Genomic DNA, 17,541 nt, shown 5'->3' with positions numbered 1-17,541 from the left:
ATTGGTGAGGAAAAATAAAAATCTACTTCTCCTCCTTGTAAATGTTTTTTAAATGTAAAAGCTGATATTCTACTCCTTGGAAGACCATTTCTCTACATATGGAATTTCATGATAAAAAGCTCTAAAGTCCCAGCTTTCTCTAGATAAACTCCACTGGCTTACTGATGCATGAATGCACAGAAATTGAATTACTGTACAACAGCAATTACTTTTCACAGCACAGTTATAATGAGAATCAGCTCCACAATGAACACCAGGTAGCTACAGTATAAAATGTTAATAAAAAAAAAATATTTTATTTGCATTTTCCACTGCAGCAATGGTAGTTGCCTGAAAGAAAAATAATTCTTAACACTTTACTTGCCATCTTTCAGTGTCAATCTACTGAAAATAGAAATTTAACTACATAAAGTTTTAAGAATAGTTTTTAATATTCCCTAATAATTTCTCTTTCATACTGACTTCTTTCATTTCCCTCATTTTGTTTTTCTATGACGCCATTAACAGAAAAAATAAAAACAGCAAATGCATTGTTTTAATTCCACCTCTTTTCTGCCCTTAGATTTGTTACAGTAGTCATTTGTTACTGAGCACTGTCATCATGCCCTACTCCTTTCAGTTTCAAATGTGATTGGAGTCACTATAATGTCATGAGACCTCCTAAAAAAATTATGTTTTGTTTTGATTTTAAATCACAGATAACTTTAAATTAAGTCAGGTCAAGCCCATTTCCTGTAAGTGAAATCACTAAAAGTCCATGGAAATCAATTAACTAATATCACAAGTGACAGCAAACTATGCAAGGCTCTCAAAGTGATTATTTGGGTTTGGCTGTAAAATTAAAACCACTGCTGTACCATGCAGGAAACGAGTTGGTTGAGGGAGGTGATTGTCCCGCTCTACTTTGCACTGGTGCGGCCTCACCTTGAGTATTGTGTGCAGTTGTGGGCACCGCAGTACAAGAAGGACATTAAACTGTTGGAGAGTGTACAGAGGAGGGTGACAAAGATGGTGAAGAGCCTAGAGGGGAAGATGTATGAGGAGCAGCTGAGGGCACTGAGCCTGTTCAGCCTGGAGAAGAGGAGGCTGAGAAGGGACCTCATCGCGGTCGACAACATCCTCGTGAGGGGGAGTGGAGAGGCAGGTGACCTATTCTCTGTGAACACCAGTGATAGGACCCTCGGGAATGGTGTTAAACTGAGGCAGGGGAAGTTTAGGCTGGACATCAGGAAGAGGTTCTTCACCGAGAGGGTGGTTGCACACTGGAACAGGCTCCCCAGGGACATAGTCACTGCACCAAGCCTGTCCGAATTTAAGAAGCAATTGGACTGTGCACTTAGTCACATGGTCTAAACTTTTGGGCAGACCTGTGCGGTGCCAGAAGTTGCATTTAATGATCCTTATGGGTCCCTTCCAACTCAGGATATTCTATGACTGTGAAACGTTTCCATTTATCCTACCTTAAATGTCTTAAATATTCTTCAAGATAAAGAGCTATAAACAAAATTAAGTATTAGTAACATTGAATCAAAACCACTCTTAATGGGTTTAACTCCAATTGTGTCAGAAATATTTCAAAACAATATCTGAAGCTGCCTGTCTGAAATTCCATCAAGTAGGGCAGTGTTAGGGAAGAAACAGTTAACAGGAATATCCTGAACTGCTATAAATCTAATGTAAATAATGAACTCTGGGAGTGGGGGGAGTTGCTTGCTAGGGTCTCCATCTGTAAGTAGATGACAAAAGGTTGTATAATTGGTTTAGCACTTTCAGTTTTCCATTTATTTTTATGTATCTGACAGCACAAAAATGGGACATTCTGTGATAGGATAATTGCATAGTGAAGGGTAATTCAAACAGGGGATGAATATGATAAAAATCATACCGAGCCAACTAATCACTATCAAAAGTGATGAGACAAAGATAAGAAAAAATCAGCCAGACTATAAATTGGGAGGAGGAAAAAGTTCAACAGTGATTAGTATCCTAGAACACATTAATGTGTTTGAAACACAAAGCAATCCCCCCCAAACCTGAAGACCTTTCCAAGCCGTCCTATTTCTATATTTCCAGGTCTTCTTATTGGCCTTTTCCACAAATTAAACATTTTGTATTACTGTGGCTCTCTCAATAGTTGTCAGATGATGTTAAATCTGCTAAAAGCTGAGAAAGTACATTGATTAAAACAATTTATCTAAAAAATATTTTATATTACACTATGGATTACGATCTACTTGTATCTAATTCAACCTGCACTTTAGAGTAACTATTTGGGCTAACACAAACACATTTTTTGAGCACTTGGATTTCAACCTTCTCAATGGTTACCCTATATTTCTAGCGCTGGGGGATATTTTATAATTTGGTACTTCATTTGGTACTTATCCAAATATTACCACTACTTCATCTAAAATATTAATCTAACCTCTAGGTTTCAGTGCTCAGTACATTTCCATCAAAATTTAGGTCAAAATTCTACTATTTTAGAGGCAAGGTGAGTAACATTACTTTGTCTAAACATGGAGCAGAGGTCTCAGCTCCATATGAGCTTTCAAAGTCCTATCTCACCTCTCCAGATAAGAGAAAATGAGCTATAGTGTACCAAAGATGCAAGTTGGGCAAAACTTGTCAGGACAAAACTACTAAGCTCTATTGGCGATTTGAACTCTGGTGGGCTTTCAACTTACTACCAGAGCATGAAAGGTCTCCCGCTGCACCTCTAGCTATGGTCTGAACTGTCCAAGGTGCTCCACCTCATGAAATTATGCAAAATATAACTTTCCTGGAAGGCACACTATACAGATGAATTTTAAAAATAAAGCAGCCCTGTCCAAACGAAGCTTCTAACTTCTTTTCCAAAGATCTAAACTGTCCAAAGAAGGGTCTGGGTCTTAGGTTTTCAAAGCCCTTTCACACAACATTACATACATGCTTTAACTTGAGAGGGCTTACTTTTACACAGAACACAGTTGCCTACATTGGTCTGTGAAGCTTTGGGTTGTTTTTTTTCCTGTCCTTAGAGGAAAAACACCATATGTCTGAAGGGGCCAAACCAGCCCTGTACACAACCATTAGAAAACACCCGTTACAAAGCTGTAATTGAGATACCACTTCCCTAACACCAACCCACGCTTATGGAAAAGATGTTCTCTTGCCTTGCATGCAGCTTGCTGCTCACTTCTGGCTCTAAAAGGCTGCTGTTGCAAGATTGCTTTTTCACATTTTTATGTTCTCAGGGCAGTAGTTTTCTCTACTAAGGAAAAAGGAAAACAGTCCCACCAGAGTCAATGTACTTCTGCAGGCAATCTGCAGGCTTCTGGAAGCTGTTGCACATATCTTAAAGTGCAGTTTTTCTCTGAAAAACACACTTTTAAAATAGCACTGTGGGGTTCCATGTTTATTGTCTTTCTCTGCTTCCCTGCCAAGCGTGCTCAGTTTACAAGCTGAAATATGTTTTACTTTGCTGCCAACCAAGAAAATTCAACCTCTAAACTAGCACCAAATTCCTTCCTCCCTTTTGCACTGTAACAAAAAATAAAAGGCTGAATTGTATCTCCAGCTACACAAATGGAATCCCCTTCTTTGGGTGATGCCTTCTGCCCCACAGCTGAGACATAAACTCCACTGAGCAGACACACCTGACCTGCAGCACAGTAGATGTCAAATTGCATCACCACAGTGGACTATCAGTTTGTTGACATAGGTGATACAACAGAAAATACAGTTACAGTCACCTAAATTCCTAGCAAAGAATAATGTAAAATGTAAATTACAACAGCAAACTTGCTATTATTTAGAATACTTGTTACAACAAGCTCCTATTCAGTATCAAAGAACATAGAAGTCAGATTTTTTTTCATATTTTAAAGAAAATCTAATAAGAAAACAAAGCTGATACAGCTGAGCATAAAAGAAAGGTCAGAATGGAAATCCAAAAAAGACATTAAAACCTGCAAAGGTGCAGAAAGCACAATGTAGGTAATTAACTATCATTAATAAGTTGTCTTTAGAGTGATGTAGTACTTACCACAATTAAAGGAATTTTGTATTTAGTCCCAGCTAAATATTGTATATAATAAACATTTATATTTTTATATTTAATTTTTATATATATTTAAAATATGTATATAATAAATATTGTGTATAATAAAAATTTGAATCTTTTTCTGGATCTGAACTAAAGGATAGCTTTTGATCTCAGAAGACTCTCCCCAATGCTATTTTTATGCTAGAGAGCAATGGAATTAAGTCTGGTTTGCTTTGGTTTGATATTGCAAACTCTAACATAAATGCACAACAATATATAGTTATGTTTGAGCAAATGCAAGCGATACCTTACAAATCTAAATGGGAAGCTGGTAGTCCAAACCTAACTACACATTCTTGAGTTTAACTACTGCCAGCATAAATAATTTACATCTATTCTCTAAAGAACTGATCCTAAAAATATTTCTGAACACTTTAGCATTTCCACTCCAGCTTTCAGAGCAAAGCCTAAGTTCTGTTCTTAGTTTTACATGAGAGAATGAAATAGTAGACTGATCTGCTGCTTACCCGTACAGCTTCAGATTTTTTGTGAAACATTTCTTCCATGTTCTTTGCTAACTTTTTCACAAGCTGAAGGCCATCAATTTCTTCTATTGCAACATCCTTCTCATATTCTTTGTATTTCTAGGGAGGAAAAAAGGACAAATTATTCAGAGAATCTGCTGAAATTTTGACAACTAATTATTAGTTTCATGTTACGCTGTTGCTGACATTCTCTATTTATTTGATGTTTATTTGCATGACAGAAGGTTGCTGTGTGCCAAGACACAGTCATAGCGATGAAACAACTGAGTTAGAACCAGAACTCTTCAGAAAATACAATAGAAATATTTATCTCGTGTGCCATAGGATGCAAGTGATTTTCCTTCACACCAGTTCAGTTGCTGCTCCCCACAACCAAACATCAGAAAATCGAAAGTTAAAAACCCTTATATTCTATCCAAAATCATTTTAAACCAAATATGCTTGCCAATCTACCATGCCTTAGCAACCTAGAATCCTCTTCCTTCTCAGCTGAAGTTCTTGCAGATATCTATTTCATGAGCTTTATACAATACTTAGATTATGAATACTTATAGTATAAGCATATCTAGATGTTCTTAACTTTCCATGCAAAGAAAACCTGACATAAACTACATAAATATGAGCCTTTATCTGAATGCAGGCATGAACATATAATTTGTATAATATGGATGAGCATTAATTTATGGTCGCTTTACGCAGTGTGAGTGACTCTCAGACTGAGCACTGAAAATGTATTCAAAACAATTTTGATCCCCTGGTTTCTGCACGTGAACTTTTTTTTTTTCCCCCTTATCAGTGTTTATAAATGATGCTTGTAAGAACATAATACACAAAAAAGCATAATACTCTTTCAAGCCAAACTTCAAAGCATTTAATACAGGGAGAATTCCTCCTTCCCATGTCATTCCACTATAGCTTGCACTCTAAGTGATGGCTTGCAGTCTAGCTATTGTTTGCTTATCTCTACTTAAAATGTGTTTGAGTTGTCATGAACTAATCATTGCTCATTACTCATTTCTGAACCCTTAACCTATTCACATAATCATACCTCCACGATACTGCAAGAAAGACGAAAAACACTTGGCTTCTCTCAGCTTTAGCCTACGTGCAAAAAAAAATCTTCCAAACCTCTAAAGCAGACCCTTAGTCCAGTCCACAGCACAACACTCAATAAAATGAGATGGTATTCTTAACAAAATTCGTCGATAAAATTTGCCTGTCTCTGAGTTGTATACAACACCACAGAGGGAAGAACAAGGACATCAAAAACAATGACTCAAACCACCTGAATGATCATTTCAGTGATCAAAACAATAATAAGTCAGGACCAGTCATGTCCTGGCTGGTGACAGAAGAAAGAAATCTACTGTGAGTGAATACCTACACTTATTGTACCCATTTCTTCCAACAAAAATGATATTTAAGACACGGTGACACTTCGGACTTGTTTTAATAGTATACTTCTCTGTAAAAACTTGTGCAAATGTCCTAGTAAGCAAATAATATTTGATAAAATATCATTTGCTGACAAGACATTTCATAAGAAGGTTAAAGTACAAAGGTGTCAGTAAATATTTAGAACATTGAATTCTGGATATACTGTAATTTTCTCATTTCAATAATTTACTTGTATACTATTTCCTATTATGAGACTATTTTATCTGAAATGTTAATAGTAGTCTAGCAATCTTTAAGAAGCCTCAAACACGCAACCTGCATTTTTCTTGGTGGGGGAAAGTAGGAGAGATTGTTCCCTGTCCCCCCCCCCCCCCCTTGGTCTGCTTTTAAACATTTTGATTTCAACTCTGCAAGTTCATTTCTGCCACTACTAAACTCCTGCTCAAGTTCTGCTATTCACTCTGAGAGAATTAATTTAGGATAGCACAATGATTCATCTAAAACAGAATTGTTGGTTCTTTTCTTGTTGTTGTTGTTGTATTTTGCTTTTTGGGTTTTTTTGGGGGGGGATTTATTGAAGAAAATACAAGAACATAGTGGGTAAATGTTATTGTAACAAATACTAACTGTAGTAAAATGCACTTGATTAACAGTAAATGGAAAACATTCCCAGTTAATTAATGATGTCAAAGCCTGCTTATGTCCCACTGGATTTGAAGCTTTGGAGAATTTAAAACAAATAAAAAATGCACTGCCATGTACAATTATCATATTTATTATGTCAACAGACCAAGTACAAATTTGACTCACTTATTTCAAGCTGCGCAGATCATGTTCAGCCTGTCAGCTTCTGATAAAAACTGTTTCCTTCAGAGTTGACTTTAAAGTTCTTAGAAAGTATTCCAAAATCCATCCCGTCAAGAGTCTGTTTTCAGGTCATCAGATTTATTGATTTAAACTTTTCCATTAAGTGAAGAAAACCATACTCTTCACTGCATTTGTCTTAATACTGCATGTTACAGTGGAAACCAACATTTTCCAGCAACACAGAATTACACCATAGTCTATTAGTTTACTGTTAGACAATATTTAAAAGCCACACTTGTCAATTTTGAAAAACTGGTGCCTTTGGAAATTAATAATTAATTTGCTTCAAAATATGTGGGTATAATTTATCAATTGATAATTTAGGATTTTATAATTATACTACTACTTAGAATATTCATTCATTTTTCCCCTAAATTAAAAGTCAAAGGTCCAAAATAAAAAATATAAACATAATCTTTTTCCTCTAATATATAAGTTCTAATAAAGAAGACCACACATCTTGCATGGCACATGCCCTGCCAACTGCTGGAAACCTTCAAGAACATTTGCAACAAACTAGAGGTATGTACTTGATCTGCAAGACCTTGACAATCAAGGCATTTACTTAATACCTATTTTATATTCAGAATTTCATTGCCATAATAATACTTCTGTTACTTATTCAGCCCTCAGTGGAAGGTTGCAAAAGAGAAGAAATAACATGGCTGGAAAGAACAGCAGCTGGTTTTAGTGTTCTTGTGCTCTAGTGATCGTGTGTGGAGAGAAGAGGTGCCAGCTTAGTCTATGCATCTCTCAGCGAGTGTGCAGGAGGCTGGGAAATTTGATTCAATCTCAAAAATGGTTGATTCTACAGTACCTATTAAAAAAAGAAATCTGAATCACAGTAGATATGAACACACACAAAATATAACTGCAAAAGGTGTCATTAATAACAGATTCTCTTCCTTCCACCACAAAGGTGGTCTGACATATAGGCTCTCATCATTCTCCTGTAACTACATTTTACAAAATAAATTCTTTTTTAATTTAAAAAAATAGCTAAAACAATACAAAGTTCATTCAAAATTTGTAATAAGTTTTAAAATAAATTTGTTTTATTTTAATGTCATCTTGACAAAACAGGACTGTGACAGTAAGGCTGCAATTAAACAAAATGCTATCACCAGCAGCAGTGGAAGAACCTGTTTTCTGGGCTGTCCTTTATATTGCACAGTTGCAGACTATCTTGTAATACTGCTACTCTTAATAGTACTTCTAAGCAATGCAATGCTTTAAATCAGCCATTTCCTCTGCCCTGTAAATATATATATATATATAGTGTGAAGTTGGTGGAAAAAGCATTTAAAAAAATGTAACCCTCCATGTTTTTCAATATTCTATCATTTGATTTCAATAATAGATATGAAAAAATTCACATCAACTTTTCTAGCACACAATGATACATTTCTACTATTACTAAAAGGAGATAAAACAACATCAACTTTTCTGTAAATAATTGATTTGCAAGACAAAAATGTATGAAAAGTTAGTAACAGTTGGACATTTCTTTTGATAAGTGGTTTTCCAATTTTCTAGAAGATTGAGCATATACAACTAAGCAAATTCTGATTTGTTTCGTTCTGTTAGCAAAATCAGCATTTGTTAAGAAATTCTCCACAGAGACAGGAACATTTATCATTTGACAAAACAGACAAAAAATAGATTATTTCTGCAGCATCTATTTTGCCAGATCATTTCACATAGGCACCAGGCAAAGACAAACAGTACTTCACTGTCAGAAATTTTAATGCTTTTCATGGATTTACTTGCGTCCCACCCCACAGAGTAAATGATCATGTAGGAGTAATATACCACAAAGGAGCCTACGCAAAACTCCAGTCTGAAGCATCTATTGCAATCCAAGCATTGGGCAATTAACATCAACAAGCACCCAAAAAAATAATTAACACACAACATGTAGCTTGAATGAAGAAGGAGGAAAAGAAATATCCTCTTGAAATAAGACAACTTCATAAAGATGCCATATAGAGATACCTTAAAGGAAACTGTAGCGAGGTGGGGTGGGGATTGGTCTATTCTCCCACATGCCTGGTAACAGCATGCTAAAGTTGCACCAGGGGAGGTTTAGGTTGGATATTAGGAAGAACTTCTTTATTGAAAGGGTTGTTAGGCATTGGAATGGGCTGCCCAGGGAAGTGGTTCATTCGCCATCCCTGGAGGTCTTTAAAAGACGTTTAGATGTAGAGCTTAGTGATATGGTTTAGTGGAGGACTTGTTAGTGTTAGGTCAGAGGTTGGACTAGGTGATCTTGGAGGTCTCTTCCAACCTAGATGATTCTGTGATTCTATGTCAGCTACAGTCTGATTTATTTATTTTTTTTTCTCCAAGGACAAATGTGGTGTTTGTGTTTCTATTTGTATTTTGTATCTACTTCTATCAGCATTTTATCAAAATCCAGATACTATGTTGTATACCAAAACATTTCACGTTGCTTACAAGTGTGTAAACAGTTCTCAGCATCACTCTTTCAGCAAATCTGTGGGTGCTGTGCACACAGACAGAACACTGCAGCCATTTATGATAAAGATTCCACCCACTCCCAGTCATCTTCCAAAGCAGATAATATCACTACCATCCTGATCAAAGAAGTGCATTTACCAAAAGCAATTTTGTAATAGTCCTTTAAAACCAATCTGTCAGTTTGTGGTGCATATTTAGAAATCGATATAAGCCTCTGAGGTGTCATCATAGTTACTTCTTGCATATTTGTACATACTTCACAAATGTTGCTATTTGAGATAGTTTCTCACATACGTGACATTTATGTGTGCTTTATAATGTGCTTTATAATTATAATTACTTTATAATGAAAATGCAGCATGTAAATAAAAGTTCACATATCCATTTCAATCTATCCATTGTTTCCATACAAAAAAAAAAAAAAAAAAGGTATACATGTATTTACTCCGTGCCATTTAGGAAAAGACACCACACAATTGGAAAATACTTTCAGACGTTTGGGTATCAATATTTCAAGTATAAAATGAGATTACAGAAACATACACATAAAGCTCACATTGATTTTTGATGCCTTTCTCATAAAATAATTTTTCGATTGTATGCTATTAGCACTACTGAACAAAATTTAAAACAAATGTATTTATTCAAGGTGCTTTAAAACACCTACTCATTCTTTACTTATTTTGTTTTCAGTTATAAAACCTCAACCCCACAATTTGTAGAACAAACCGACAATGTATCTGCATTAGGTGCTGCCTTACACCATTAGTAGTTCTGTTGAAAATAAAGGATATATGCACAGAGCAAGGCTTGCTACTATTAAAAACATGGCTCTGAGCTTTTGAACCAAAGATAAAAATGTAGATTGTTCTTGATGTGGAAATCCTATCACAGCATTTTACAAGACAATATCATTTTAAAGCATGCTCAAATCGATGGGACACAAACTGGGAAAGTCTGAATCCTAGGCTCTTGTGGTGCTCTAACATGCTAGCACACATCCCTTCTACACACAAGATAGGAGAGCAATTTCCAGCAGATGATTTAAAAATATACTGCAAAGACTCTAAATGCTTCATTACAAGTGAGGGGTCGCTCATTAAATATGCACTGTTGCAGTAAACCTGAATTTGAAGCCAAAGAAAATGAAGTCTCCAGTATCGCATGCGAGTGGGAATCAGAGCTTTTCCACTGAGCAGGAGGGTATTCAGATGGCACAACCACAGCAGACATCAGCTACAGATGGTGCACTTCTCTGATAGACTCATCTGTGAAACTGTCCTTAGTAAAAGATTTTATATTCTCCATTATCGCATTGCCCCTATGGTGGTGTGCTTGTTGTTTTAAACAAGAACATCACTGTTATGTTATTTGTTCCTCCTTACTCTAAAACAAATTTGGTGGAGCAAGTTTTAATGCCTCAACAAAATACAGAGCATTAGAGCTGTTTTGTGGCCAATGGCTGGAAAGCATTTATAAAGAAAAATACTTCAGTTAAGAGCTGGTATAAAATTCATCATCCACAGATCTCCAAAGATTTTATAAAGTGAGCATCTAAGAATTTGAATTCTGTACATGAGGATACTGAGATATAGATAAATTCAGTGACAAGCCCGATGCCACACAACAATTCATAACTACAAAAAGAACAAAATCTCTTGGTTACTCTTCCAGTGCCCTGCCCAATAGACCACAAATAACTCCGTTAACTTCAGCTTGATCTGTATAGAAAAATGAGTCACAATGGTATATTTCTCCTCACCTTGACATTAAAGAACAACTCGATAATTGGAAGTTTGTGTTACACCACATTACACACTCCTATTAACCTTTACTGAACCTCTTTGTGTTGATGAAATCCATCAGCAATGACCACTGTGATGGAACATTCATTTTCTTTTCTGTGGGGAAATTTTTATTCTTCATCAAATGACTCCAAGGAGCTCTACACTAGCCTGTCACATTTGACTCTTGCCACATACTGGCATCTGAGCAACTCCTGTTGCCTGAAACTCCAGTTTAGTTGCTTCATAAAATCATGTATGCTGAAATGCAAAATACTGAAACATTTGTTGCATACTATTTTATCATGATTATAGTAAACCAGGTACAGCTTTGTAGAGCTAGAGATCAACTAACCTGGTAGATACATTAACATCAGAAGACTTGACAAGGATAGTTACTGCTTTCCTTGCAAACTCAATTGCACACAATATAGGTAACTTACGGTCATCACAAGGACACCATAACACCAGAATATGTAATCTTTACAAAGTTATTTAATTCTGACCTATTTCTACTTAATTGTTACATGCAAGTGCTACTAAACCAAATCAATTAAATCACTAAGCTGAATAGTAATTAAAAGCAACAACAAAAAAACAGTTCCTGATTTAGCAACATTACTCTGCTGTGTCTGTTCATACAAGACATCTCAAACCTCTGGACAACTAGATACAGATAGGTAAACCACAAACAACAGTAAGGAGAAGAGCCTTGAATATATAACTGGTCATAACAAGCTAGTAGGGAAAGATACAAGATACTCTACAAGGTTTGCAAATAAAATAAAAAAGCAGCAGTCATATTGGTGAAGCATGAAAAACAGTATTCACTAATAAATGATAAAGTTAACAGCTTCAAATGCTTTATCTCAGAATAATTCAATATCTCAATTTGTACTTAAAGTAGTTAATAAGCCTCCACTGAAACAAGCATCATGAAAGACAGGTGATCCAAATAACCTAGACAAGCAATCCATTTAGGGGAGACAATTCAAAGCAGTCAAACAGAGGTCAAGAATGTGCTCCTTTCTTTTCCTCAAACAGCGCTACTTTGGGTCAGGGCCAAGCAGAGTAACACAAAATGTTTGAGGATATTTGCCTTGCTGCTGCCTCCAGCACCCAGTGGCAGAGGCCAACTAGAGGGACTTTGGGCTCTTTTGCAAAAATACTCACCATCTTTCCCAACCATAAACTCAATCACACAGAAAAATGGTTGAAACTTTATGTTACTGTTTTATAGATTCTTTTAGACATCTGAAACATCTTCAGAGGCCAGCAGGACTATATTAAGAGCCCTGTATTAAGAGCCAGCTAACCAAGATCATTAAAAACTGCTTTAGATATATATTTTACAGAAGTTATTCATATAATTATACATACCTTCCTTCTATTTTACAAGAGAATGTAAAGTCATTATCTAACCCAAAAATAGAACATTTTGGGACTGTCCTGGAGGCACCTTTTTCTATAAAGATGTACTTGATACTCTTAAAAACCTGCTACAGTGTTTCATATGAATTACTTAAAACAATGACCTAAAGAAGCATACGTATAATCTGCAGAACCACAGCATGACCCAGATGGCACGTTCATCCAAGGCAAAGCCATCACTATGTTTTCATGTGACAGCAAGTATATTAGGAGCATGTACATCTATCCTGCTCCTCACAAAAGTCCGAAGAAATGCGAGAATGCAGTCCTTTCATCTTTGTCAGTTATTCTGAGCCACTGAAGATTCAGAAGTAGGGAACCTGACAACTTACAATTTACATCAATTTCTCAACTTGGATGACATACTGCAACATTGCTTTTTTTTAACATCAAACTGCATAGGTCTCTGAAAACCTTTATGGTTACTGGAAACAAGGACAACCAAAGAGATAGCTTGCTTTGTGCTGAAAGGTCACAAGATACATCTACAAGCTAATTCTTTCCATCAGCCTTTCTTTATAACATCTTTCTCATTACACTTTGTTTTATCACTATGTCTGTCTATCTTCGTCCCTCCTTACTGTTACATTTTGAGAGATCTATGTCTGCCTTATCCCTAGGCATTGCTCTGGGATTCGGTATTCCCCCTTTTTTTTTTTTATTAGACACTGCCTATTTTCCATCCCAAAAAATCAAGTTAGACAACCATCTCCCCACCTTCCATTGTTGTTCCTAAATGAGTAACAAAACAAAATCAGCAGAGAAGAGACAAAAAGGAGTAAAGAGAGAAAGACTGAATAGCATTCTGAAGACAAACATTTGCTTAACAACATTCACATCGCATTACAAGATCTAAAGACAGTGCTCATTTAAAATAGCTGTTCCTCAGAAAAAGCAACATGTATTTTCATCTCCTCGTGAAACAAACTCTGGTCATAATTTGCTACATTCTCTATAACTAACATTCATCTGTTTAGATAATACTTCTAAACCTTATCCATTAGGTGCGTGTGTCAATCTGCTCTTTGACCAAATTTAACATAATTAAATTTGAATCAAACCCATCTCAAGTTAAGGTCTAAGGCACATTGTTTTATTTACACAGGTTTCTAAATACAGTTAGTTCTTACATAAATAAATATGGAGATCTTATTCAGGTGTTATTTTTTTTCCTGGTTCCTAAGTAACTAGAACATGTTTTTGTAATTTAGGAATTAATTTAATTAGTGAGTTCATCTTGCCAAAAAAATAAAGTGTTATATATAGTGTCACAATAGATTGTCGACATAATGTATAGAAATAAACTATCTAACTTGAGTGCATAATAGAATGCATAAACCAACACATTTATCAGAAAACATATTAAACTTTTGTACTAAGAAGTACCCAGCAAGAGCTCTATGTTGCTTGTCTACAAACCAGTCTTAATGATAATCTGTCTGTGAATCAAGATGCTTCAATCTGCATTGCAGGGAATAAAAGCCATGAATAACAGCCAAATCAATACTATCAAGTCATAAAGAATACAGTGTGCTCTCTTTCAGGCTAATGATAATTAATTTACTTTTTCTCCCTTCACACATGAGAGAAACCTAGAAGAAGAACACTTTAATCACACAGAAGTTGCTACTTAGAAAACAAACACATACGGGTATCTCCTGTACTTAAAAAATATCATGTTACTTGCACATGTCTACAGAAATCAGCTTGTGTTGTAGGAACACATGCATATACTGACTGATGTTTTGCAGTACAACCATTTGAATGCTTGCTTCTTAAACAAAATATTTTGTTCTAGTTAGAATGCTCATTAGTATAAGCAGCTAACGTCTAACATCACCTTTCTGCAACAAATATTCTTCGGGAGAATAAATGTATAGAAATACTTTAAACTTCATATTTTATTACACTACAATGGAAAACCTTAGTGAAAAATTAAATTCACTTATTTTGAGATTTCACTAATCTGATTCAACTCCACTGTTTAATGAAATGATGACTACTTTGCATTAAGAAAACAAAACAAAACAAAACAAAACAAAAAAAACAGGCTTAGAGGCTTAGGTGATCAGCATCTAGTGGTGGGATCCACTTCTTATGAAGTAGAAGTAAGACTGGCCCTAGACCAGCAAGCCTCAACAAGAGAAACCAAGAGTTCCTCCCAGTTCTCTGGCTTTACACATGTTGTTTTCTGAACAACAGAATTTATCACTCACTGTTTCGGGATTCTATTAAGTACTATTTTTGCACAAGTTAAACTTTAAATTTAATTTGCTACAATTAATGTCTTCATAAAGACACATTTCCATTTTCTCCACAATAATATTCAACAACCTGCCATCAGCAGACTGCTACTATTTCATTGTTTAATAAAAATACACAATTTCCACAATTTGCTAAACCTCAGAACAGGAAAACCACCTGAATTTCAGGAAACAGCTAGTCAATCTATTGATAAATTCCTCTCTGCTCACCACAAAGCACTGACCTTCTTGGTGACTGCATTCAGGCCTCTAAGGCAACAGTAATCAACATATGCTCAAGTTAAAATCACAAGCGGTCCTATTGAGGCATGTAGATAACTTTAAGTGCATGACTTGTTCTGTGTGTGATTTAGGGTCCCAGTGGTCATATCTATCAACATAACCTTATGTAATTTCGCTAAACTAATATCAGGCTCAAAAATGCTAACTTCTGAGACTGAGCTTGACCTTTGGTTGTTTACCAGCAACTGTGCAAAAGATTCATAATGGAAGCTCAAGTCTTCATCTCCTGAGCTCTCTAAAACAGCTTTACCATGAAAGAACATAATGCACTTAGCCAAGGGCAGAACACTCTCTTAATTTCCAACCCCAGATTTTGTCATTATAACCTATTGAAAAAGTAAAATATTTAGGTTCTTGTCAAACTATGTTCTGCAACATAAATATCCCAAATTTACTTGCAGGTTTATTCCTTTTACAAAAACACAGCTTGCCCCTTATTGTTACAAACATACAAAAATGGTGTGCATCAATAAAATATAATAGTGGCAACCGGACACTGTTTGCATTTGGAGGTACAGCAGACCATGTGCTGTGCTCACAGGACTGCCAAAGGCATACATCTGTTTGTGCAGTTCTAGTTCAGTAGTTTAAGGAATCACCTCATTACAGAACTGCCATGTATGAGTAAATTTGTGGAGCTTGCCCTCCTCAGTCAGACAGTTCTAACCTCCTCGCAAACCACAGTGGCAGCACAGAGATGAAGTGTTAAGCTTATCAGGCCTCATCTGTACCATCACCTACTTAGTTAAACCCAGGCCATCCATTTCTCTGTCATTTCTTTGTTCCTGAGGTGCCTGAATGTATAATAGCCAATAGCAAAAGATATAAGACATCTTTAAGACTTCAAAAGAACAGCACCTACATTTTTTTCCCAATGCAGACTGAAAACAATTCACTAGTACCATTTTAACCATGGCATTCACTACCTGCATCTTTTCTTGCTCTAGATTCCACCTCATACTGTCACTATGTATCATCTGCTACAATAAAACTACCCAAAAATAATTAATTAATAAATTAATTAACTTTCAGTATTTGCACTGAAATTCTTAACTCTGGAAAAGCCTGTATTAGTGTAACAATATTATGGTTGGGAAGGGTTCTTCTGGTTATTGAAAATATTATAGCACAATAAAGACAACTTTGGACTCACCACTCCCTTTGAGTATCACTAAAATAATCGGAGAGCTCTGTTTTAGTCAAAAAATAAGGATTGTTCTTCAGTGGCCCTTAAAAAAAAAGGGACATTAAAAAGAAGGCTGCCTTTAATTTATTCAAAATAAAGTTCCCTGTTTCCCCATTTCTTTTTAGCAATACAACTCTACTCTCTAGAAGATGATACCTCATGGATTTTAATTTCAGGAATAAGATGCAGAACTATACATCCAAGTAACTGCACCTGTATCCCCAGCTGACAGAGTCTTTTCTTCTCTCCTCCAATTACAGTAGAAGGATGGGACCAGTTTGATTAGTCTAGTCACTATAACCTCCCCACCGTGTTTCCATCTGGTATAAAAATGTCTTCTAGATTACTGGTACAGGTGCACAAGTGCTATTAAGAGATGCACAGTAGGAGGCACTGATGCTACTCCAGCCCCAATGTCATTGATAGCTATAACCATGAACAGGGAAAAGAGCTATCACAGCTCCATTTGGTCTTGGACCTTCTGGAAACATACAAGTTGCTTCTCCCCACACAACCCCATACAAACAACATTTTGGTTCCCCTGCAGCAGCATTCTGATCAGTTTATGTACAAACTACAGCAGAAGTCACATAAAGGGCTTTGGGAAGGGGAAAAAGATCTTTTGCAGGACCAGTACAAATCTGCATGCAACACTTCACTAATTCATCAGTTCATCAACAGCACCTGTAGGGAATCCTGAGCATTTTCTATGCCACAGAAGTATCGATGGTGTCATCTTATGTCTCTAACACACACTAAGAAGGACTATGCTGAAAGATGCTTTCGTTGAAATGGGAAAGTTTGCTAGCAAAGGAACAGAACGCACCACTATTAATAATCAATTTGCCTTTGGTTCATTCTTAATTTTTTTCCTGTTCCAACTGAAGATTAAGAGTCAAACCACAAGAACACTGACAATCGCGTCATCATTAGCTTCTTGCAAGCCAGAAAAAATAAAATTATGCATTTATGGGAGGAAAAAGAGAGAGGGAGCATTTATTGCAGTAAATTAGATAATTTTGCAATCACAGCTTACATCCAAGAAAAAGTCAAAGGGCAAGCATGAAAAATATTCCATTCACTTCATCTCATTTACATCCTTGGTTCAAATTAAGAGGTTTTGGTGATAGACTCAGAGGAGATGTGGCAGATGGAAGCTCTCATTTTAACAAATTAAAAGCCTTATAGACAGACAAAAGAAGCATTTGCTAAATGGCAACTGGGGAAAAAAAAAAAAAAAAAAAAAAAAAAACCACACCTAAGCACTGCGGCAGTC

General features: G+C 35.9%; 1 protein-coding gene across 1 annotated transcript in view; it reads right to left on the bottom strand.

Annotated features, from left to right (window-relative positions):
• Positions 1–17,541, bottom strand: part of CACNA2D3 (calcium voltage-gated channel auxiliary subunit alpha2delta 3) — a 463,161-nt gene that overhangs the window by 365,297 nt on the left and 80,323 nt on the right. The window contains exon 3 of the mRNA XM_082768173.1: positions 4,555–4,671. Coding sequence (XP_082624299.1) covers positions 4,555–4,671 — 117 coding nt within the window. The remainder of the gene's footprint in view (positions 1–4,554; positions 4,672–17,541) is intronic.

Source organism: Aythya marila, assembly GCF_965140915.1.
Source record: "Aythya marila genome assembly, chromosome: 10".
In the NCBI taxonomy this organism is placed as follows: Eukaryota; Metazoa; Chordata; class Aves; order Anseriformes; family Anatidae; genus Aythya; species Aythya marila.
Note: the sequence above shows the minus strand (reverse complement) of the source record. Positions and strands in the feature narration are given on the sequence as shown.